General features: G+C 46.8%; 1 protein-coding gene across 1 annotated transcript in view; it reads left to right on the top strand.

Annotated features, from left to right (window-relative positions):
- Positions 1 to 1,909: 1,909 nt before the first annotated feature.
- The window catches only part of NECAB2 (N-terminal EF-hand calcium binding protein 2), an 85,962-nt gene continuing 63,336 nt past the window's right edge, over positions 1,910 to 24,535 (top strand). The window contains exons 1-2 of the mRNA XM_075510552.1: positions 1,910 to 2,107; positions 11,518 to 11,542. Of these exons, the coding sequence (XP_075366667.1) occupies positions 1,910 to 2,107; positions 11,518 to 11,542 (223 nt within the window). The remainder of the gene's footprint in view (positions 2,108 to 11,517; positions 11,543 to 24,535) is intronic.

Here is a 24,535-nt window from a genome sequence, read left to right as displayed (position 1 = left end):
ACAAAAGCACAGAAATAGCCCCAAACTTCCAAGCCAAGTAATGAATCTTCATAGCACACAGAAAGGAAAATTCAAAGAACCTTATTTTTATAAACTTACTCAGTAAATAGTTTTAAATAACCAGCACATAGTAATCCTAAACTGGGTGTGATTAATACAATCTGAACCAGCCATTTAGCAGAGGGATGTTTAAAGGAGAAAAAGTATATGAATAATCTGAGGATTGTAAACGTACAAAAAAGTGCAATAATTCAGGCCATGAGGGGTACAGGCCGATTGGCACGAGCGGCTGGTGCGTAGGGATCCAGCCCACCTTGCCATCCCCGTGGCAAGGCTGGTAAAATGTGTCTTGCCTTAGATTATCTTTGCTATGATATGTAAGTGGGGATTGAGCGATGGCTGGGTTGCACACCAGCTTGCTCTGGGCATCCCTGTAAATGAACACAGAGCCGCTGAAAGCACTCCATGCAGCTCCCACCAGCCAACATAAACCCCCTGAAGTTCCTCCATTTTCCCCCATTAATTTTGTATTGCTGGAGAAGAAGGAAACCCTGAAAGGCGAGAGCTCGGTGAAAGAGGGGCTCAGCCCACAGGCATCCTGGCCTACTGCCACACTTCTCCGTGCCCCATTTATTTAAAAGCCCTTCAAGAGCCTCCAGCCATTGTCCGCGTACTCCAGCAGAGAGAACCGAGCTCCTGCTCGCTTTTCTTTGAGCAGCAGCTGAGAGGAAAATGCGCATTCCCCCACCTTTCACCTCAAACACTGAAGTTTCACCCTAATTTACCTGAATAAAGATGGGTGGTTAGAAGATGAGGTTAAATAATACCTCCAGGTGGGCTTTGCTGGGGGGTCTGGGCTCTGGTGCACTGCAATATATAAGCTCTGTTTAAAGAAATCATTTGTTGCTGGTTATTTTCTTCTTGAAGCAGTAGCTGGTCGGGCCTTTTGGAGTGATTGTGCTGTTCCTCATTTGGAGATCAGGCATAGGGCTCGGTGTGGGGGAGGGAAGTGCGTAACACGGGGGTGCTGGGCTTGCTGGCTCCTGCGTCAGAGATGTTCAAATCTGGGGACGTGGCCCTTGTGGGGCATAAAGTCCCCTAGAGCTGCCTGTGAGAGGGTCTGGCTGTCATGGGTGGGCAGGGTGGAAAGGTCATTCGGAGCCTGTGGCTGCTCCAGTGCTCTGGGGAACCCTCGGAGAAGGTCTGGGTCGGAGCTCTCTGCCTTTGGTGCCTTTTGCGGTCTGAACTCAAACTGGGAGCACCTCCTCAAGTGTGGAAGGGGAGATGAAATGATTTAGTGTCATTTTGGCCGGAAGACTTATTGCCCCTACTGCAAGCGCAGATCTTGACCTGTGCAGGTGAGCACAGGAGCATCACAAAGGAATATTCTCGTAATACAGAATTACAGGATTAGAAATATTATGATTAGCTCTGTGGCCATGAATGCTGTAGTAGTACCCCAACTGGAATTGCTGGCTATTCATCGTATAGTGGCTTTTTGGACTAGGGGTAGGGGGTCAGGGGGAAGTTTTATTTCCTAGCAAGAAATTTGTTCTCTGCTGTCCTTACAAAGAGCCGCTAAAATCTGTTGTGGGGGTAGGGAGGCTGCAGAGGGGAGAGGACGTGCCATAGGAATACTCTTTTTAGGTAGAAAATGCCTAAAAGGACGCTTTGTGTTGGAGCTGGGGGGCTGTACGGGGGTGGGAGCACGCAGGCAGCACCCACCGGGGCTGCTCCGGGGCGACCTACCCCCACCCCACTTACTCTTCGCGCAGGAGCCCCCCGGCCGCCCGGGTCCCCCCGCGGGCCCGCCCCTGCCCGCCGTGTGGCGGTGGGAGGAGGGGGAGGAGGAGGAGGGGGGGGCGGGCGGGGGGGAGTCCCCGGCTCCGGCATGAGGCCGGGCTGAGCGATGTGCGAGCAGGCAGCGCGCTACTGCCGGGCCGGCGTGCACAGGCTGCTGCGCAAGCCGCCGCCGGCGCTCCGCGGGCTGGACGGGCTGCTGCGCTGGGTGGTGGCCAGGATGAGCGACAAGGGCGTCGTCGAGCGGGAGCTGCTCACCCCGGGCGCCGCCGGCGCGCAGAGGAAGGGCACCTCCGTCATCCTCGATGTGAGTGGTCCCCGCGCCGCCGGGCGGGGGGATGCCCGCACCCCGCGTCCCGCACCCCGAGGGGATCCTGCACCGGCTCGGGCTCGGGGTTATTCCTCGGGTCCTGCACCCCCTGGACCGGTTAGGGACGGGTTGTACCCCGGGTCCTGCAACCCCCGACTGGGTGGGCACGCGGCTGCACACCGGAGCCTGCATGCCCTTGCGTGGGTCCTGCAGCCGCGGACTGGGTGGGCGTGGGGGTGCAGCCCGCGTCCTGCATCCCTTTGCCCGGGTCCTGCACCCATCCAGCCAGCTCTGGATTGGCGTTACTTCCCGGGTTCTGCATCCGCGGGGCTGAGCCCGGATCCAGCATCTCCCGGACCGGTCGGGCGAGAGGCTGCACCCCGGCTCCTGTGTCCGCTTGCCCGGATCCTGCAACCACAGGCAGCATGGGCGCGGGAGTGCACCGCGGTTCCTGCACCCTCGTTGCCGGATCCTGCAGCCCCCGACCAGATTGGTATCAGGGTTATTCCTCGAGTCCTGCACCCCCGGCCGGTTGGGGATGGGGTGCAGCCCAGGTCCTGCATCTCCCGGACTGGCTGGGCGTAGGGGTGCCCAGGTCCGGCAACCCCTTTTCCGGATCCTGTGCCCTGGGCTGGCTGGGCATGGGGTTGCAGCCCGCGTCCTGCACCCACTTGCCCGGATTTTGCACCTCCTAGATTGGCTGGGCACCAGGGGTGCAGTCCAGGTCCTGCATCCCTTTGCCCTGCACACCCTGGGACAGTTGGGAATAAGGTGCACCTTGGTCCTGCATCTCTTGGACCAGCTGGGCATGGGGGTCCAGTCTGGATCCTGTGCCCCCTTTCCTGAGTCCTGCACCCCCAAAGTGATTGGGCATGAGGGTGCAGCCCGGGTCCTGCATTTTTTTTGACCAGCTGGGCATGGGGATGCAGCCTGTATCCTTTATCTCCTTGCCAGGATCCTGCACCCCCGGGCTTGCTGGGCATGGGGGTGTACCCTGTTTCCTGCACCCTCTGGACCAGCTGGGTATAGGGGTGCATCACAGGTCCTGCATCCCCTGAACCAGCTCGGGTGGAGATGCACCTGGGTCCTTAATCCCAGTATTAGCTTGACTGGATGAGGATGCAGGACTCCAGGCCCTGCAAACCCCCCAGTCTTGCAGCATGGGTTGCCCCAGGTTAGCTGGGCATAGGGGTGCACCCCGGGTCCTGAATCTCCCCCAGGTCCTGGACCCCAGTCCCTGAAGGGCTGCAGCTGTGAGGGTCTGTGCAGGGGGAGCTGGGCAGCATGGTCCTGGACGCCTGCGAGTGCGTGGGATCAGGGGCTCCCTTATCCACATTGGGGGGGGCAGGCAAGGCTGTGCTTAGTGCCTCGGCTACGATATTTATAGACTTCCTGATTAGGCAGCTAATGAGGCTATTTGCACTTAAATGAATTGGGAGAATAGGGTGGAATCAACCGGAGTGCAAATGGTGTAATTACACAGTCTTTCTGCAGCATCTAGTAATTAAACACATAGATCTCAGCTTTGCTATCTCCTAGCTTTAAAAAAAATGTAGTGAATGCAAAAATAAACTACTGAGGCAGTGGCTGTAGTAAAGGATAACTTGCGCTCTCCTCTAGCCTCCTTGGAGTTAGGCAGTAGTAGCTCTTCCAAGTGAGCCTTTGCATTTTCTAAATAATGGCTGAGTCTTCTGCCACATCCCTGGTAGGCGTTGGCTTGGGCTGGGGAGTCCAAAACTCATTACATCTCTGAGCACCCTGGGCTGATAAGCATTTTGGTTCCCTGAATGAACCAGTTCGACTGTGTGTATTGAGCTGCCAAAAGCAGCTCGGAGAGCAGAGCGCTTCATGGATGGTTGTGCCCAGTGAAACAGGCCAGCAGGTGGGCGGCTGCAGGCTGTAGGAAATCCTGCTTCATGGGGAAACTGAAAGGACAAACACAACTAATACTCTTACATCTTTTAAGTTAACTTGTTTGGTTTTTCTGTTGGTTTTTTTTGTTTTGTTTTTTTTTTTTTTTCTTTTACCTGCCCTGAAATTACCAACATTTTACAACAATCTGGAATTTGGGCTTCAGAGCATAAATGCAGTTGGGAAGCAATGTTAACTTTATACAAGAGGTTCTTGAGATAGGACCATTTTTCCACCAAAATGGTATCTTATCTGTTCACCTTTACCATCTGTAAATGGATTTTTTTTTTTTCCACTTTGAGGTTTGAGCTGAGAAAATGAGCCATGAACTTTCAGAATGGCTTAACCAGTGGGAAATAACAATAGAGCTGGGTGTGCAGCTCCTTATCCTTTTTCCCTTTCACAATGCGTCTGGGAGCCCTTTCTCACCTGCTGAAAGTAGAAATGGATGCTGTAAATATAAGGTTTGAGGGCTTGGGGTTTTTTTTTTTTTCCTCCTCCCTGAGAACTTGCTTCTCTCTTTTTTCTCTGGTTACAATAGAAACGTCAATTGAAGCTGTGGCTTTACTGTAACAGGCTCTTCAAGTGCACTGTGAGATCCCCCCTTTCATCCAAAGAGTTTAAACACAGGAACACGCTTTTAGGTTAATTTTCACACATTAGCAGGAAAGTAAAAAAGATCCCAGTGAATCCGCAGTAATGAGAACAGATTTTCCCATTAACTCATTCATGTTCTTGCATTACATGGATGTGCTGGGGAAGCAGCGGGTCCCAGCCACGTAGCAGTGCGGCTCCTCGGTGGGTGGGCATGAAGTAAAAGACCTGTAAGATTTTATATTTAACTAACATATTCACGTAAGCTCGTGTGCTACGTAAGCTGGTGTGCTATGTAGGCAGTTCATTGTGGGCTGGGGAAGGAAGATTAACCTTGGTTTTGGCTATGAATTAGATAAGATGGCTCTGACGCTAATGGTACCTTAGTCACTTTTTCTTCTTCTCTGTTCTGGCTTTCTTTTGACTCAACTATCCCCATCGTGCTTGTTCTGACTCCTCCAGACCATGAGGGTAGCTGCTGGGTCAGTACAAAGTTCCCTACGCCCTTTCCACCACAGAAACAAAACTGTGGTGATGTGGGGCAAAACTGAAGGCTGAGGAAGAATGAAATACAACAAGGGGGTTAGATGTCTTCTACCATCAACCTGGCTACTGCCAGTTGGAGGATGAATCTCAACTTAGGGCTGTTTTCAGTATTTTTCCTTTATTTTGCTTGTGTCCTTTTAGGTAAACAATTAAAAAGGTTGAATAATGTTTACTAGTTCAACTCAAGATCATAGGTTTCCAAGTGTAAAAAATTGCAGATTAACTAAACCCTTTGTACAAACTAACGAAGAAGATATTTAAGTTCTAAGCATTTCCTAAAATAGGCAACAAGTAAAACTAGGGATTGACAGATGCTCTTCAGTGGTGGCAGTAGATCAAGCGGAGGTGATGTGTTACTCTAGGAACCTGGAAACCATCACTTTGTGTTTAATGGTCAGCTCTTACATCAGTCAAATCAGCATAAGGGGTTGGGGTTGAGCAAAGGGTCTGTACCTGTCCTGCGCTTGCCCTCAGGTGTTTGCCTCTGGGCATTTGCTCTGTGGGTCTAGATTGCACACGGCTGCTCTGTCTGCAAGAGCCAAACACTCAGGGTTGGCAACATGTGTAATCTGCTGTAGACAACTAGTGTCTATCCACAGCTTATGATACGAGATCATGGTAATGCTACATTCTCTATCTGCCCTCTGGGCTGCTTGAAGATGCTCTCCAAAGGCTCTGAGCTTCTGTCTGCGTCCATGAGGACAAAACCCCTTTATTAAAAGGAAGATGAAACTGTCACAGTGTTGCTCAAATCCACGTGTGGTGATGGTGGCATTTCCAGTCCAGAACAAATCTGCAAATGTCACAAGACTTGTGAAAGGGAGAATATAGTGTGTGGGGGGGTAAGCCTATATCAGATCATATTTGCTGAGTGTGAATGAGTCCACATGCAATACAGAGCTGAGGTGGATGGCTCCCAAGGTGTGGGAAATGTCTAGACAGGTATTGCTCTGTCTGGGAGTGCTTCAGTGCTGACTTACTGACTGTCCTTACTCATCTCTTCCTGCCTTCGTGTCACTGTCAAAAACCTGTGTTGACAGCAGGAGTGTGAACTCCAGCTTGTGTAAGACCTGGTCAGCTACAGCGGCTGCAGGCAGAGGTGCCCCATCTGGTTTACACCAGGGAGAGCCTGTTGAAAGAGCTCATATCCTACTTGGCATCTAAAATAAGGGTCAGCCCCGGGTATGGGTGAGCATCCCCGTGGCAGGACTGTGTGCTCCAAGGGGTGGTGACATCTCTGCCACCTTTCTGGCTTTGCCAATAGTGAGTAAATTAATTGCTTTTTGGCTTTATTTTAAATGCCCCTGAAGAAAGCAGTGCCATTCATTTCAGGTCAGATGAAGCTTTCTGTTTGATCTGCTCTGTCTTTTGCTGAAAAGTAATTTTGGCCCTTGTCTGCCTCTTTCCTTCTTCAACAGGGTCAGAAAGATCATTTCAAATCCAGCTCTCCTGCGTATGGCTCCTCTTGCACACTCTCTTATGTGGCCAAATGTTGTACTTCTTCAGCTCCATGGGATTGAGTGAAGTGTTTGGATAGAAGATACAGAGAATTTGGTTTGTGCCAAGGGTGCATTTCCAAATGTAGATCCAAGAATTGGCACAGTTTTCCAACTGTTCTCTCAATGATGCAATTTCCAGTGCAGCCCTAACTAGCAAAGCTACTGCAGCCACAGGAATCCCTTCTCAATCCCCTTCTGGTTTGACCTTTTTCCTTCTGCTTTTTTTTTTTAAGGTTGATTCACTCCCCTTCTTGTGTCCTCATTTACCTTCTCATTTCTCTGAGTTAAATGGAAAGGCTCTAAAAGCTTTGTTTTCAAGTCATGCCAGCAGGGCACAGCTGGAAAGCAGGGGCAGGGGCCGGGTGGGCTCTGTGCATTTGGGGATTGCTCACTGCAAAGTGCACAGAAAAGTTCATCTTTTCTCTTCTGTTCTTTAAGGCTCTGTAAGCAAGCAGTTGAAACGGAGCTGCATCCAGGGCTGGTGTTTATGGAAAAGTAACTTCTAGTGCTGTGAATGTGGTAACATCTAATGCAACTCTTGCCTGTCTCATGCAGCTTTTATTTAGGACAGCTAGGTAAGGTCTAAGGAGAAGGAAAGAGTGAAAGGAGAGGCTAGGGTATGGTGTTAACTGCTCTTCTCTTGGGGAGACCAAAAAAAAAAAAAGAGAGATCTCATTTGGATAGAGAAAGGTGCCATGAGACCTGGAGCTCTGTAGCAGCCTTGCTTTGGAGGGGGAGCCACTCGGGATGGCACAATATTTCCACACCAATGGCATATTTCTTACTGAAACACCAAAATCAAACCTTTCTCCTGCATGGGAAAAGGTCGTTAGCCTGATGATGTCTAATGATGTAGTCCAAAGTGACAAAGATTCAGGTAATTATTTTCTTGCATTAGTACTGGAAAGAGCAACATAGGCTGCAAGGAGAGGAAATTCCTACTGGCACCTTGGGTTAGAGAGCTAAAGCCATACCTGATATAAAACCTTGCCTCAGCTCCAAATGAGGTGTCAAGACTTGTAGGGAGAGAGGAACAGAAAGGAAGAACAGGAATGTAGGAACACAGTGAACAGATTAATCGGGTTTTTATGTATATCTGTGTATCTGGATGCTTTCTCATCCATAGGCTTTCATCACCCAGGAGACTTAGATTTTGTTTGTCCTCGATTCTGCACCAAGATTATGATGGAAAACAAAATTCTAGCTCTGTTGCACTCAAATTTTGAGTTGATTTTAAATCAACATCATATTAACCTGCTGAAGGGATAATAAACTTTACAAACCCTATAATAATTCTTAGGCTTGTTAGGGAAGTGCTTGTATGAATTTAATAAAATTGCCAAGAAAACCTCCATTAAGCAGCCTCCAGTCTCAATACATTGTCATCCAGGAGCTTTGAGAAGGCAGAGCTGAATGTTTAAATTTGAAACCATCAATTTTTTTGAAGTTTATTATTACCACTAGTGTTTTGAATTGCTTACTTCTGCCAGCCAAATATCTGCAGTAGCCATTTGAGAGTACAGCAAAAACTTACATTTTAAAAGCTATTGGAAATCTTGACAAAGGTTCATCGCTCTAAATAAAATAGAGTTTATATTAATCTAAACACCTGGTAAATGGAATAAGTATGCTGCAGACAGCAAACTGCATGCATTGCCTGTGTAAATCCTATAAAATGGGTTAATCTGGCCCATGTTGTGGGCATCCTGTGGGCTCACCATGCGACTTAGCCTGTGCTTCAGGAGACTTGCTTAATACATTTAAAGCGTAGCTGATGGGGGAGATGGTTGCTGTAGTACTTTTTGGACTGGATAATTTCTCATTTACCATCTGAAAGAGCGGCGTGTTGCCCTGACGGTTGAGAACTGGGGGTGACAGCGGAAAGAGCATCCCTGGTCAGGCTGTGCAGTGCTGCTGCCTCCTGTTTCGCAAAGCCCTCGGCCCCTGGGGATGGTCCTCGGCCGGGGTGGAAGCGTGGGAAGCCAATCGCTGCGGGGGGCCTGGCAGGACAGGGTGTTTCTCCATCAATATTTCATCGCCTCCACTCTCACTGACCTCCAGGGCTGCTGCCTTGACTAAGTCTAAGCAACTTTGCTGCTGAGTGAGAATAGCACCGATGGAGTTGCTGCAGGCCTGCAGAGAGCAACTGAGGGGTAGACTGGCTTTGCAGCCTCTATGTTGGAGATGACGCAGCGTCCTTGCTTATATTCCCTTCTTCCGGAGCTGGTTGGAGCTTTCCTTTCCCCAAGCTCCCTGGGAGTCGGGCACTGAGCTGCCCTCAGGGGTTTGCCCCACTGGTCCGTAGGAGAGGTGTGAGGGGCTGCGGTTTCCCTTCCATCACCAGATCTTACACCTTTCCCTTACCAAAAGCACACCACATCCTTCCTGCAGTGGAACAACTAATTCAAGACATGCACAGAGGGTGTCTTCAGGTTGTGTGTGGGAGGGCACTGCTGTTTGCTGAGCTAGAGTGTAAATCCTGGGTCTTCACAGAGACAGCATTTTTGGCAGCATTACCAAGCTATCACACAGTATATTATGTCTTTATCAGCCTCCTGATGCTCATTCTGGTGTTCATACCTTGATGTACTGCCTGCCTGTGTTGACAGATGACTTTGTCTTAAATTGCTTTCCCTCTGGGTGTCCTGTTTTAATTTTTTTGTGTGTGTGCAAATGTTAGGTGGTCCAATTAAGTTGGAATAATAAATCTTGCTCATTAGCAATAAAAGCTACATACTTTGGTCCTGTAGAATAAACCCTGGTAGGTAACAGAGCTGATGTGATCTTCCATCAACCTGTTTGTTTACAAATAGTCATACTTTCTAGGAGTATCTGGGGGAGTTAAAGCCCTAAAAAGTTCACTTAGTGAAGCTGGACATAAATACTTCCATTTCTTAATGTTTCTTCCATTTCTTTTTTTTTTTTTTCCCCCCTGAGAGTTCATTGCAAGTTTGGTGGCTCCACAGAGCAGAGCACTGCAGATTGAGCCTTTCTCCCCCTTTAAGCTGCATTTTCCCTATTGTTTTTGCCTTCCCGTTCTCCCTCTGACAGTAGTGCTTAGCGGGGTGGCGATCTCCCACAGGACCTTAAAATAGATATTGCTGCTTTTGTGTTAGACTTGATGTAATGTCTTTGTTTCAAAGCAGTGGGAACAGTAATAGAAGGATGTGGTGATGAAACAAAAAAACCCAGAAATAATCAGCATCTAGAAAGAAAAGTGCCTCGTCTGGAGGCATTTGTGGGGCGTGAGGAGTTGGGATGTCCAAGCCAGGAAAAGAGGAATATTTCATACTCTGGGCAGGGCATATTGTGCATGGCTGGGTGATGTGTGCCAAAGCCACGGGGCTGGTTGGGGTCCTGCTTGTCCTGGCTGGCTTTATTCTTACTTCCTGTAGACAAGCCATGACTGGCCAGTCCTTTAAAACCCATATTTAACCTCAAAGAAGTCCATAAGTAGGGAGAAAGTTAGGATTTTCCCCCAAACCTTCTAATTGCTTTAAAAAAATGAAGGTCAGCCCAAGAAGTAAGCAATTTTGGAGTGGTCACAAACTGTAATCCTTGTAGGGTTTCTATGACCCTCTCTTGAAGCTAGGACTCGGTGATACCCACCATTTGGGTTTGGCTTAAGCAGAGGGTGTTTGCCTCTGCTGAAGTATGCCAGAAAGTCCAGATTTGACTTTGCCCTGTGCAGCCTAGGAAGAACTTTAGACAAAAAAATGATTAATGTTCCTTAATTAAGGCATATTCACTTAAATAGCACATTCTGCAATTCAATTTGTCTCTTGGGTTTCTTGTTTTGTGCAGCAGTTTCTCTTCTGATATTTTTTTTTGGTAATGATTTTATGACCCAGAAAATAAGAGATTCCGTTTTATGGCTGACTCTGATCTGTCCTGCTGGTGCTTTTATTTCCTCCACAGGGAAATTTCTTTGTAGAGGCAAAATCTCTGCTCTCACTCAAATTAATAGGGTCAGGTCTGAAGAGGTGATGAGAATATTTTCCCTTTTCTGCCCAGTTTATGAGCATGGTAATTTATGGCCAAACCTGTGCTAGCAGCCATTTTTGGCAGTAACCTACAAGATTTCAGCCCTTGCACAAGCCTTGTGCTATTAATTGCATTATGTCGGGGGACTATTCCTAAGATGAGACTAGTAAGAAAAATAGCAGTTGCTTCTGCTCTCTTTCTCCCTGGCAAATTCTGCTGTACTACACATTATTGTGATTTTTTTTTTTTTTTTTTTCCTTTTGAAAGGGCTATCTGATTCCTCTCTGTGGGCTGTTCCTCCATATTGTAGTTTTAAGTCTAAATATAATCTCCTTCCCACGCCGGAAACTTGCTTAAAAAAAAAATATTGTAAATAATTTGTTTCAGAAGTGCAGATCTGTGAAACTTGGTTTAAGAGATATTATTGATGCTAGAGAAATTGGCTGGGCTGGCTGCTCGGCTGTTGTAGTTTTTTATTTATTTATTTATTTTTCCTTGTGTTGGGTCCATGTTTTCGGCTTTCTTCTGCAAGGGAGATGGGAAATAAATGAACTGCTGGAACCATTTTGTGTTATCTTTATTTTGCTAGTTAGCTCCTTTTCCAAAGTCTTGACTTTGGTATTCCAAAGCCAAACTTGTTGATACTCTCTCCTGGAGGTGGTTGTCCATTGTGTGGGTCTGGGGGTGATGGGCTGGGTCTTGGGAAGGGTGAGCTCAGTAAAGCACCTGAATCGGCTCTCTGGGGGCCGGAGCCCATGGCCCTGCCCTGTTTGTGGTATCAAATATGGTCCTGGTGCTAAGGGTTTCACTGAACCTCAACCCCCTTCAAGTCAAACACCATAGTAAAAATGTTTCTCTCTCTTTCAATTCTAGATTTTCAGAAGAGCTGACAAAAATGGTAAGTCTCTAATATTTCACATTTTTTGATCGAACTTTTGTCAAATGACCATTTTTCCAGATAGTAACATCTAACTGTTTAAATGTTGTTCAGTTTACTGGATCTGATGGTGATACTGTTTAAGCCTTGGGGAAGGTTTTGTTGTTTCTTTGGCTGAGATATATTCTTAGAGCAGGCATGATACTAGTGTGCAAGTTGGCATGGAGACATCTGCCACGTTTGGGGCAATTTCACAAAAAAGAACATTAAAAAAAAAATCACAGCTAAGTGATAAGTGAGGATCCACCTCCTGGTAATCTTGGAATAGCTTTGCAAAAGAGACCTAATCTGTGAATATTAGTAGTTTGGTTCCTGAAGGACTGGAACACACGTATCGAGGAGCAACAGGTATTGATGTGTGTTTTCCGTCTGTGCCGGTAGAAAGCTGAACAACTTCGCTGAAGCCTAGTCTTGTCCTTAGATGGGGAATAACATGGAGGTGTCTTCATTAAATGTCTTGGGATCCTGAAAGGACCAAGCTGTTCTGCTGTGAGATAATGTAGTTATGGGAGAAAGTAGCAATGGGGTCCAAACCCAGGATCTCTCTCCACCCTGAAAAGCAGTTTAATTTTAGCTCCTAGCCAAAATCCCAAGACCTAGTCTCTATTCTTTCCCTGTTGTACAATAAGAAAATTAAATATGCATCAAACCAGTGTGTGTTTGCAGAGGGACATGTGGGAGGGTTGTGCAGAGGAGCAGGGGAGAGTGTTTTTTCCCGATCAGATTTAAAAGGGAGATACACAATTTCTGTAAGAGCTTGTAGGTATGATCACTACCCCTAGGTAAAGCAGTGAAAGATGCTGTGAGCTGGCTGGCATATAAGCAGTAAATGCCCTGCTAACATCGGCATTTGGTTATAACAACTGACACGGTAATAAGGCATTGAAATTTGTTACGTGGGTAAGCTGAGCAGTTGTGCGATGGAAGGGGAGTGCTGGGGGGGCTGGTGTGGGGGGAGAGCTCTCTAAGTGCTGCTTACAGGGAAAAATGAATTTGTGCTCTTGACACCCAGACTGTTGTACTTCACAGCCTCCTGAGCACTTAATTGTTGCATAATTGGAGACCTGTAGGTTTTGTCTGATGAAATATTAGATGCTGCCTCTGAGACATGCTGCCTGCTTGCTTTCTGCTGGCTGGCGTGCCTGCCCCTGTGGATCTGAGTGCCGGGGTTGCCAGCTTGTAATGAAGACTTACCTGCCACTTGCTCTCCATCAGGAGAGTCTGATGATATGCAGATACTGGGCTAAAATCTGTGCTTAGTTATTCCCATCTCAGTTTGAAGTTGAAAATGCTGCTCCAGACTTCAGCCTGTGAAGCTTTTCCTTGCTAAGACCGTGTTTAGCCTCCCTCCTGCTGCAGCCAACTTCCAGTTTCCATTACAGCCTCCATGTAGGCCAGCTGAAACCAAAAGCAGTGATTTTCTGTTCAATAACAAATGTTACTCTGCTGAACAAAGCTTGAAAGGATGCACTTTAATGTACTGGTCTTGATGTAGTTATTTCCAGTGACTGCTTTTTGAGCTCTGCCAAATGATGCTGCATTTTTGTTTTAGTCTCCATTAAATTTATATCAGCTGTGACGGGGCTGAAGAATCAGAGCTCGAAGTACAAAATCTTGGCTGTTGTGCCAATATTAAGGCTTTTCTGGGATGGGTGAGTGGAGCAGCTCAGAAGTTGCTTTTGAAGCTTTGGTATTGCCTGCTCACCGCAGCACAACGGAAGGAGCTGCTGACTGCCAGGGGCAGACGGACACGTCTTTCCAACCCAGCCAAGAGGGCAAAGCTGTCATTTTGGTGGTTTTATGTCACAAAGTCGTGGTGGTTAAATTTTAGTGTAGCTCTTGCCACAGGGACAGCTCTCTTGGTGGATTTGGTAGGTGCCAGTGGCAAGCCATGAATCTGTGTTCTGTGGCGTGGGTGATAACTTGGGGAAATGATGAGCCTTTGGATGCTCTTGGCCTGCTCTGGTGATGGGTCTCTGAGAAGAAAGACGTACCTTTGGAAAGTTGGTGACTTTCCCTGACCAGTTCCTTTGCTGTTGTTGAAACCCATGCAAAGCTACTGTTTTTGCAACCTTATACTCCATTACTACTGATGGGCAAATGCTCCTTCAGTGTTTTAGCATGAATAACAGGTAAACGCCAAACAAGATGCTTCCATCAGCAAGAGCAAACCTGTTGTTTTTACCTCTGCCCCTCACCCTGGGAACAATCTGCCCAGCTCCTCCATGGTCTTCTCCTTGGATGTTTCTCCCTTTGTAAGGCTCGAGCGAGTGATCCATGCAGATAACAGGCAGGATCACTCCACTGCACATGGACAGGAAGTCACCGAGTGGCTCGGGTACAGCGTGACACTTAAAAGCATTTTCTTGTCCTGCTCATCTGGCCAGAGGGAGTTTGGATTTGAGCAAAGAAGCAGAGATTAATACCCCAGAGTTGACCTCGGGGTGTCCATCAGCCACCCTGGGCACCCAAACACTTCTCTCTGGAGCTGCTGTCCTGCCCAGCAGAGGTACCCTCCTGGGGGCCAGCTGCCCTGTAACGTAATGCCCATGGGGAGCATTGCTCATGGATGAGTAGTCGCTTTGGCTAGCTGTGCTATGCAGACAAGAAAAGGATTTTCAGGTATTCCCCTGGATGCTGTTTGTCTGAACATCTTTATCCATGTTAACCAGTAATATCCCAATTAAAACTCAAACAGGGATGCTTGCACAGATCAGAAGAACTGGAGCTGCTCTTGTCTAGGTCACAAAACGTTAAAATGAGTGTGGATTGCCAGCGGCATGTCTGCCACCCGGTAGCTGTTAATGCATTGGGTAATGGGCTAATGTGTCAGGACCCATAATCAGCTTGGGGTGGTATGAATAGGCACCAGCAGGACAAGCCCTACCCTGATGTCTGGTGGTTTGTTGTCAGAGATGGTGCTGGGCAGGAATTTGAACTGCTAAGGGTGAGAGCTGTCACTGCCAGAGGTGCACCAGGTCTGAGCGCTGGGCTTGCAGAGGGGTGAGGAGATCAAAAGCTCTGAGCATAGGCAGAAAAGGTGCCCCCCCAAGCCCTGGTGAGGCTGCTGGCTGCAATGGGTCTTCTGAAATTTGTCCTGCCTCTTCCTAACCCTGGATGGGCGCTGCAGGGGAGGACAGCTGGCTCCGTTAACAAAGGCCAAATGTTCTCTGAAGAGTTACCTCCATCTCTGCTTCCACTCTCATTGCTTGCAGTGCAGGTGACCTACAGTTACATTGTTTAGACAACAAAACGTGGTGCTCTCCATGGGACTAATGCTGCCAGGCAAACGGGATGCTGCCTTTTCCTTTTTATGACCTGGATGACAGGCTGTCGTAAAGCAGTCTGGATGTAAGTGGCAGCTCTATCCCCCTGTTGGTTCCTGCAAGGCGAGGTGGCTGAGCGCGTGTCAATCTCGGTGTGGCTGCTTTCCAGTCCCACTGAGTAGGGTTGTTTCTGTGATCTTGGGGCTGTCTTCTTGAAGGACTGTACGTCCTGCAATGCCTTTCCCTGCATTTTTCCAGATGCTGCCTGTTTTCTTGAGACAACATCTGCCAGTCGTGGTGGCCAGCTTCACCAGCCATTCATACTTGCTTAACTCTTGCTAACAGAGTTTGCCACTCTTCCTAATTAGCTCAGTATGTTCCTCTGCAGCTTTTTGGGGTCATGGCTTCCCACAGCCACCCCTCCAGCACTCTGCAGCTCACAGCAGTTGCTGCAGGAGACATGCAGGAATATTTCCCTTGGTACAGCCTCCCCACAAACTGTGGCTCAGAGGTTTCCAGAGCCAGAGGTAATATCTTTGTATTTAATATGCCTAGGGATCTCTCTTTCACAGTTTTCTCTCTGACATCCTGGCCTTTAATTTATTCATTTGTTGAAATTCAGTCTCTTCATGGCTTTACCTGGTACAGCTCCAAGGAAGAGTGGAAGCATTAGCCTGCCGCTTGCATGTCTCACCGCAGCTGGCCTGCGTGCCGTACACAGCCTTCCACTGACAAATGAAAATCTTACACTTCTAGATGTTTGTCAGAATCCTGAGAAGGGGCCCTTGAGCCCTGGATAGGCTGCTGAAAACACAAGCTTACAGGTTCCCAAAATATTTTACTCTGTTAACAGGCTTCTGCTGTCTCCACACTTGCAGAGGTTCTTGTCTGGCAGGGACTTTGCTCTTTTTAATTAACCAGCTGAGACGAATCATTATCTGGCACTGTGTGCCGGTGGCATACTGTGGGAGAGAGAGCTCCCAGGGCAGGGAGCTCTGGCAGCTTTATCCAGAACTGGCAACTCTTGCTTTCGTCAGCTATGCTAAAGCCACTCTTAGACCTGTGTAGGAGCCCTACAGAAACAGGGAGGGGGAAATCTGAAGAAAACTTCAGCTCTTGCCATCTAGCTTAACTAGAACACCTCATTTAAGTTTTGCCATCCAGAGATCAGATTATTAAAGAGTCACCTAAAAGACAAAGCGGGGATTGTAAGCTTAAGGAATTGTCTCATTTAATGTGCAGCTTCCTACAGTCAAGATGTCACAAATTTGGAGATCTTTTCAGCATCTTGATTTTTATTCCCCCCCCCCCGTAAAATTGGCACATATTGTGTTAATGCAACGTGGCTGGTTCAGAGACTGTAACTATGGAGCCTGATCACGTGAATTCAAGAGCTTCTCCCTCCTCCCCTTCCTTCCAAAGCTCCTTGGCATAAATTGTTAATTCATGTAAAACTGGATGTTCTTGGTGCCAGATGCTAGAACACATTATTGTTCCTGCCATGTTCAGGTACTTGTATCAAGGTGACTTGATTCAGTGCCTATGTGTACTAAGAGACCACTAATGAAGCAGCTCTTCCTTTTTAAATGATGTCTTGGTCTCCTGCCCCAGAGAAGTGAGATTCTGTCTCTAATGTGAATTAAGTCCCCAACCTTGTCCCCACTGATTATCAAACAGCTGATTTATAACTATCTATATGATAAACTCGGCAAATGGTCTGCATAGCACTCCTTGAAATGATGAGCGCATTGGAAACATCTGGATAGACTGGCAAAAGGTCTGAAAAAAGGGAGAAGGGCTGGGACATAACCTTGTGACAGTGAATAATTCAGCTAGCTCTAGTCATGCTTTGCAGGGGCATGGCTGTTAGTCATTCAAAATAATCTTTTTCTTCTGTGTAGGAGTGTTTTTTTCCTTTCTCTGCTAATAAATCCACCTACTGTCTTGTAATCCTCCCAGTCCCAGTAAACAATACTTAATCCTTCATTTGGCATGTGGTAGGAAAACAGAGGCATGTTGTTTTAGGCTGGTGAAGCAGAGCTGTCAATCACAGTTATCTACTGTGTACTTTAATCTTCTCATTAGAAAGCTGTTAATCAATTATAAGTTAAATAGCCCAGCATTCTCTTTGAAAGATTAAGATGGTTTTATTTTGACAGAACAACCTAATTGCTAACGATTCATTATAGAAATGCTGCTTCCCAAAACCAGGAGTTTTATTGTCTTGAAATCTCCAGTCACTGCAACTACCCAACTCCCACGTCTTGAGTATAACTAAACATGAGGTGCATGCAGCTTTAATCTTGTGGTTTAGTTTGGAGTTTTTGCCATAATTACTAGATCTCATTCATGGAAATGGCTATCAGTCTGCCCCATCCATGGGGCTGGCTTGCCAGGCACTGGGGGTTAGGTGATTCCTCTGGACCTCTGCCATGGTAGAGGAGAGATGCAAAAGAAAATATGCCAAAAACTCAGTATATGGTTATAAAGCACCTACTGAAAATGGCAGGAGGAGCTGGCAGTGGTGCGATATTTCACTGGACAGTGACCAGGGATGAATTAGTACCATGGTTCGGTCAACTTGGCACCTTCCTATTGCTGCTGTCCTTGTGACTTCTACACCAAGAGTTGTCCCAAACCATTGTGCTTCTCCCTTGAATTTATCATATCTAGGGAAGGTGTGGATGGGAACAAGCCATGCTGTCTTGGATAGCTTCTGCTGTTATAAAAAATACAATGAAGCGTGAACATGGATTAAACTAATTTAATTTATAAATTTAACAGAGATCTGGAGTGCAAAGGCTGAGAGGAGTTTTCGGTTTTTAGTTGACCTGGATGATCAGCTGAAGGCCTGTAGAGTATGTAGCGGAGCTAATAAAGGGAAAAAGGAAGCATGAATGCAGCAGGAATAGGTGGTTGGGAAGGGCTTCTTGGTTAAGAGCCATCAAGGGCACTGGAATTGTGCCCATTCCTATCCCAGTAGGGCTTGTCCTTTAAATAGCTGCACACAGATATCTGTTAGTCACTTAGGAGCCCATTAAAGGAGATTTATGCTGTTATTCTTTCTAAGTAGAGGTGGGCATATCCCAGTGTTACAAGCCTCATAGCAAATTGTGCTACAAATAACGGGGGCACATATAGAGCCGCTGACAAGCAGGGAACTTAAATATCTGTGGACATCAGTATCATAACAAACTGGCTAAGGAGCCTGGTTAGCTGGCAGTGGGGTTATACCCTTGGGAGTAGAGCAAGCTCCTCCTCTTACATAAACCAAACAAACCTGATGGCTTTGTGCTGGTAATGCCCTGTGCCACTGCTGTCCCCTTGGTCTGCGGAGCTCACAGGGTGAAAAAGGTGGAAAAGGGCAGAAAAAGAAAACCAAGTAAACAAAAAGCTTCAGGCACATCTCTCTGCCACAGCTTGATATATCAAAGAACTGAGGCATGTCATAAGTGTCGCCTAAGTAGAAATTGGTCTTGTTAATCACCAGTATGCAAACAAGAGACTGTGGCTTGAGGTTCTTCCATGGAATGGGTTTCTTCATTAAGGGATGGTGGTGGGAAAGCCCTGGGCCCTCAGCAGAGGGAGAGGGCTGAACAAGTCCTGGTGTGGTGGGTCTCCAAAAGAGCGTGTGGGTGAAGCTCCCGGCAATTTCCAGCCCTTCCTAAGTGCTGTGTGCCTGTCCTCCATGTCTCATTTGTAGGCAGAGACTGTTCCTCTAAGGACTTTGGGGATCTGGGAAATTTGCAGGATTTTTAATGGTAATAGTTCTCCAAGTCTCACCCACCCTTTCCTGCCCCTGCTTGGAGAAATGATTTTGATCACCTCTAGTGAGCCCGGAACAGGAAGAAAGGGGTGTTTGTCTATATATGTGCTTAGAGCCTAAATTGACAGCAGCCAGACCCAGATCACTGTGTAAACGTTTCCTTTTCCCCCTTTCACTCTGAGAGTGCCTCTTGCTGAGCTTGAGTCATTAATATGGAAATTTGGGCAAAAAGGAGTGAAAATGGGTCTCCAGATCTGGCAGTCTGGGAGCACAGGGAAATGCAGGAGAGAGGGAAGGAGAAAACTGGCACTGGTGAGTATTTGGTCTAAAGACCCCATTTTTAGTGTTCCTTTTCAATGTTTTATGTCCTTGTGGGCTCCTCATCCTCGGGGCTGCAGGTTAGAGGAGTCACTTCTGGGTCAGGAAAATGGGATTATGGTCTAAGCCCAGCACTACTATCACAAGATGTGCCAAATGTCCAAATGTCGTCTATTGCTTGCTTGGTGTCCTGCCTGCAGTAGTGGTTGTACCTTAGTCCTTTCTTTATTTTGGAAACCCAAAAAGCTGTCCCCGTTCAGCTTGCTTGCCCTGCCTGGGCTCCTCTCTCTTTTTTTTTTTTTTTTTTTTTTTTAAATGGCATCTGATTGCTGGGCAAAAAACTTTCATTTTGGATTTGTTCTAAGTTTAAAAATAGCAGGCATCTGTTATTAATTACCTTCTTAATTTATTGAAACATTTTTAGAAAACTACTTGATTAGAATTTAGCATGGTAATTGTCCACAAGGTAGTTTTAAGACTTGAAGTACTTATCTCCTCACCTTCCCCCATCAATTTGAGGCCCTTTTGGAAAATACACTTGCACAGGACTTGAATGGTGGTAAGCAGCTGGAACTTCAATAATATGGCACCCAAAGCATCATGGAAGGAAAATGAAGACATCGTAGCTTTAGGTGCTTTTGTCAGATCTTGAAAAGATGCCAGGCTAGGGCTGTGATACCTCCACGTTATGTATCAGATTAAAAAAAACCCGAAACACCGCATAAGCCTCCTGTTGCGCACACAACTCTTCCTTCCATAGCCACAACTGTGCACCTATTTTGAAATTATGATTTTACTGTGAGGTCCCAGGAGCCTCGCAGTCCCTGCCATAATGGGCTACCGCTCCTCAAAACCACTTATCTTCTAGAGCTGGGTAATTACCTTCTGCGTGGCTACTGCTCCTCACACACAGGGAAAACCTTGAGCTATTCATGTCTCACTGGTGCATCCAAATGAAATCATTAATTGTAAGTGAGAATATTTATAATTCTTGCATAACAGAAACAGTATTTGCAGCCACCCACATATAAGTGGAAAAATGCAGTGATGAATCAGGTTTTCTAAGTATGGATAAATCTGGTAGCTTCTTCCATGACCAGACAACCAGTCTAAATGTATTTATCTTGTTTAAAAAATAAATAAATAAAGATTTGCATTTAGATAGTCTAGATTTCATGTGACAATCAAAAAGCATGTTGTAAAACTGTGTAATGACATTTATTTACCAGGTGAAAGTCTGGATCTGTTTTCAGTTATTTGGACTCCTGTATAATTTCCTGGCGCTCTCTGTTGTATATTCAGTTATCCTTCCAAGTCCTTGCAAAGTTCACAGCACATGGTTTTGAAGAGATGACATCGGTTTAAATCAGGACATGCTGTTCCCAAAATAATAAACAAACCTGTCAACCAGATGATGAATTTTGAGATAATGTAGAAATTGTGAAAGGTGGTTGCTGACCATGCTGTACAGGTTGTCACTAGATGTGCCTGGCAATTCTGTCCACCCTTTAAACCTATGAACTTAGTGTACTGAATCAGGGTTTGATTTTCATCATCGACCAGCTTGAAAGGGTAGTTCTCAGCTGTTTGTGCCCTTTCAGAGCTGCTTTTTTTCTTTCAGCAAGGATATGAAGGTATCTGATGCACACTGTGTGCAGCACAAGTGAAGAGCTGAGATTTTTTAGGACTTGCTTTTCTTCTCATGTGTCCTCTTGTTGGCAAATGCATGTTAGAACCAAGGGGGTTTTGTTGGCTTTTTAAATAGTTTTTTAACTGGACCACCTTAATTCTGCAAAGTAGACTTTGAGTGCATTGGGTTAGGACTTATATCTTCATGTGCTACAGGCTGACAGTTATGCAGCAGTCTGGCTTTAATCTGGGCCTATGTGTGGCTTACCTAGTGAAAGGCTTAAGCTAGACAAAGTTTGAGCTGGGCAAGGTTTGGATCCAGCCCAGAAACTCCCCCATGAACTCAAGCCAATGGTGTAGCCAGCACATGAGCTTTAGCTTCCACAACAGAAACATCCATGTTCCACCTATGTCTGCACAGCATCAATTTATGGCCCATCACTCTCTAAAACTGTTATTCCTGTCCTGTTCCTAAAGCTGTTAAAAGAGCAGGCTACCAAAATAGAAGGTATCATGAAAGCCTTTATGGACAGTGGGCAATGGAGGCACTGTTGGTCCAAGTGTGACCTGCACATGTAGGAATGGTGGTGGTGGGGCTTCGCTGTGTGTGTGTGGGGAGGTTATCCACAGCTGGGAAAGTTGCTCTGTTTAAACAGAGTACTTGGCCTTCCATGCAACTGGCTTGCTGACACTTCAGTTGATACCTGATAGCTCAAGTGCCTGACTGATATCATGCGGAATGTCCTTTCCTCATTATTCAAGGTACAAATCATTGACCATAGTTGCAGCGTTGGTGGCCATCACCTGTGTCCTCACCTTTCTGCTGAATATCAAGCCAGACTTAAAAAAAAAAATTAAAAAATCAGCATCACCTACTATTTGGCATTCTTCAGGCATGTTTGCTTCCTTGTGATTAAAGCATATTTGCATGTTGGTCTGCCCCGGGGCTGTGCTGGCAGCTCCTGGCTGCCCTCTCTGCCCAGCACCTTCCCTTCTCATGGCTGCTGAGCCTTTCTCTCCACTCTTGTCTCAAAAATTCAGCTGCTGAACAAACCCCATGGTAAAAGTCAGTAAATGCTGTAACTTCCAAGGCTTCCTGACATTTCTGCATTGACGATAAATAGATTTGGACGTCAAAGACAGTCAGATACCTAAACACATGGCCTTTCACACCTTCACACTTTCTTATTAGGCTATACCTCAGTCCATCAAAAACTCGGATGGTGATGCTGACCTGAAGGGTTATCTTCCTACAAGCGCTGTCTGAGCAGATGTATCAGCTCTGGGGCCACGCTGACCTGCGTTCTCTGCCGGACCTCACTTGGAGGAGTCAGATGCAGAGGAGCAGCTAGATCAAAGCTTTTGCATTGGAAACCACCTACCAGACTGCCCCAGTGCCTGGATTTCCAGCCTGACTCATCAATCAAGCCTTCTTGCTGTATTTATCACTGTTAGAGGTTCAGGGTGGTCTGAGACCTGCCTGCCCATGAGCATTCTCCCATGGTTCATCAAACCTCTTGCTCTCTGAAAATGTTTCTCCCTGTGTTTAGCAAATGCTGATCTGGCAGAGCAAAGAAGCGTCCACGTTTGGGCTCTGACTAATTAATGCAATCATGTTGCATTGGGAAGTGGGGCAGTGTATCTGTGTTCGGCCTTTAAGGTGGGTTTTTGTGTGTGCGTGATGGAGCCTGAGTGTTTCTATAGGCAATGCTGTTTTTCTGCTGTATCTGTTCTCTCACTTGGCTCCTCCTTTCAATTCCTTTAATACAGAGAGTTGGAGAAAAACAGCAGTGCTCGAGTGTCCCCAAGAGACATGAGGAGGGGACATTGGGCAGGGGTTACTGCTTTAGCCTGGCAATTTGAGGCTGAACGTTTGATCTGGAGGGCAGCGTTTCCAAACACTCTCACTTTGCTTTGCAGTGCACCAACTAAGGTTTCACAAACGATGTAACCCAAAGAAGATGGGGTTTATTTTCTTCTTCTCTCTGTGGGTTGGGAGATGTGGGTTTTCTTCTGCAGCCCTCATTAGAGACTTCAGGCTGGACAGGAGTGAATGGGATATATTACGGTGACAGATTTAATGGCCTTGTTGCAATTTGTGGAGGGTGGGAATAAGGGATCATGGTTTCCTAAGGAGACTTTGAAAAGTTGCTCAATTAGCCAAGAGGATTTTTAAAGACATTTCTTTCCAGAGCCAAAGTTGAGAGATTTAATTGGGGGCTGCACAGAAAATGTGTCTACATGGCATGATGACAGCCAGCAAAGAGCACCATGAAACATTTACGAAGCTATTACCTACTTGTGATCCCTAGCCAAAAAACATGAGCTTTATTGGTAGTGCCTTCAAAGTGGTGGTTCTTGCACTGGCTTTTCTGGAGCATGGAGATCACTAGATGCTGCCAGCTGGCCTGGAGAGCTGTGGCTGTAGCCATCCTGAAGGCCATTTCAGTTGCAATGTTATATTCATACATTTCCCATGCCGATGGGTCAGTCTTTGTGCAAAACTGCCCTGCTGTCTCTCCCTGCTGAGTTCATGACACAAGCCCCAGACCTATTCCAGGCTCCTTGTCTGGTCAGGTGCTGTGGTCTGGCTCACCTGCAGCGCTTGCGTTAGCAGGTAGCAAACATCAAAGGGCAGAGAAAGCCAAAATAGCAGGGCATCCTCGAGAGGTGATAGCCATGAGCACTTCATGGGTCTGCTGAGATTTGGCTGCACCAGGCGCACCCAATACCTGCAGACAGGGACACAAATAGCACAGGTTTGGCAGGGAGGGGGGAGCTTCCCCCACCACAGCGAAGCCATGCGCTTGTGGAGATGTCACTGTGTGCATTGGCCCAGGCTTACCATAATGCTGTGCTCCGGTTTCAGGAGAGGAGGGTGTCTACTGGAAGGTCTTTTCTGTGTGGAAATGGCAGCATGAGGCAAAGGGAAATCTGGCTATAATGGCAAGCCAGGGAACCGATGGATGTTGAGGGCTTAATACCTACGGTGCTTTTTGATCTGTTTCATTAATATCTCATGTTGCTGTATCTGGGAAGCTTTTCAAAGTAGATCCAGCAAATCAATATCCCCCCGCTAAATTCTTCATGTTGTTTTTTTGGCAGGGATGAAATTTTAAAGTGCTTGGAAAGGACTTTTGCAACTTGGCTGGCTGTAGTAGTCTGGCAGATTAAATGGGTGCAGCTGACTGCAGTCAGGTTGGTGCAGGCTTTGGGGACTCGGCTGATGTGTAGCAGTGACCACGGGGCACAGCTTGGGTGCAGGGACAAGCTCCCAGAGGGGACATTTGCATTTTGAGTGTTGGGAGTTGAACCCTGCAAAGCGTGGGGCTCTGACTGCCTTGCGTAACTCTCTTCTCCTTTGGCTGGCAATGTGCTCATCCCTCACGCAGGACAGCCAAAGAGCTTGCTGCTTTCTTGTGCATCAAAGCTAGGTGTAGCTCTGGTTTGAGGCTCTTAAATCCTTGTGATATCTAGTTTCGCTGCTAGATATTAGTCTGAAGGATCTTAGCCGTTCCTCCCTGCTCTGTATTACCATTCCCGTTGCCTATATGTGTCCCTTAACAGGGGGACGTCATACAGGGCAGTGGGGACCTCACCAGGCACCGGAGCTGATGGTGCACGCTGCATCTGCCTGCCCTGAAATTTTCCTTGCAAAATCTGAGCCCCTTTGCCATAACTGAGCTTAAAAAAGGCTTGGTTTTGTCCTGCTCCCTTGGTGGGAGGGTGTCACTGCTGCAACTGTTTCCCAAACTGCATTCAGAGGCACGGGGTGGCTGTGAGATGGTTTTACGCACAGCTTCTCATTAGTGTTCAATGAATTTCCCTTGGAAGCACTTATACATGGTAGTGCCTTTGGTGGAGAGATGTTCCAGCATGGATGTTTTACCTTGTTTTTAACTGGATCACTGATGTGGTTTGTGTGCTCCCAGTGTATTATGAAAGAGTGACAATATGCATTGTGGCAATGGGCAA

The sequence above is a fragment of the Mycteria americana genome, chromosome 8 (assembly GCF_035582795.1).
Source record: "Mycteria americana isolate JAX WOST 10 ecotype Jacksonville Zoo and Gardens chromosome 8, USCA_MyAme_1.0, whole genome shotgun sequence".
NCBI classification, from domain to species: domain Eukaryota; kingdom Metazoa; phylum Chordata; class Aves; order Ciconiiformes; family Ciconiidae; genus Mycteria; species Mycteria americana.
Note: the sequence above shows the minus strand (reverse complement) of the source record. Positions and strands in the feature narration are given on the sequence as shown.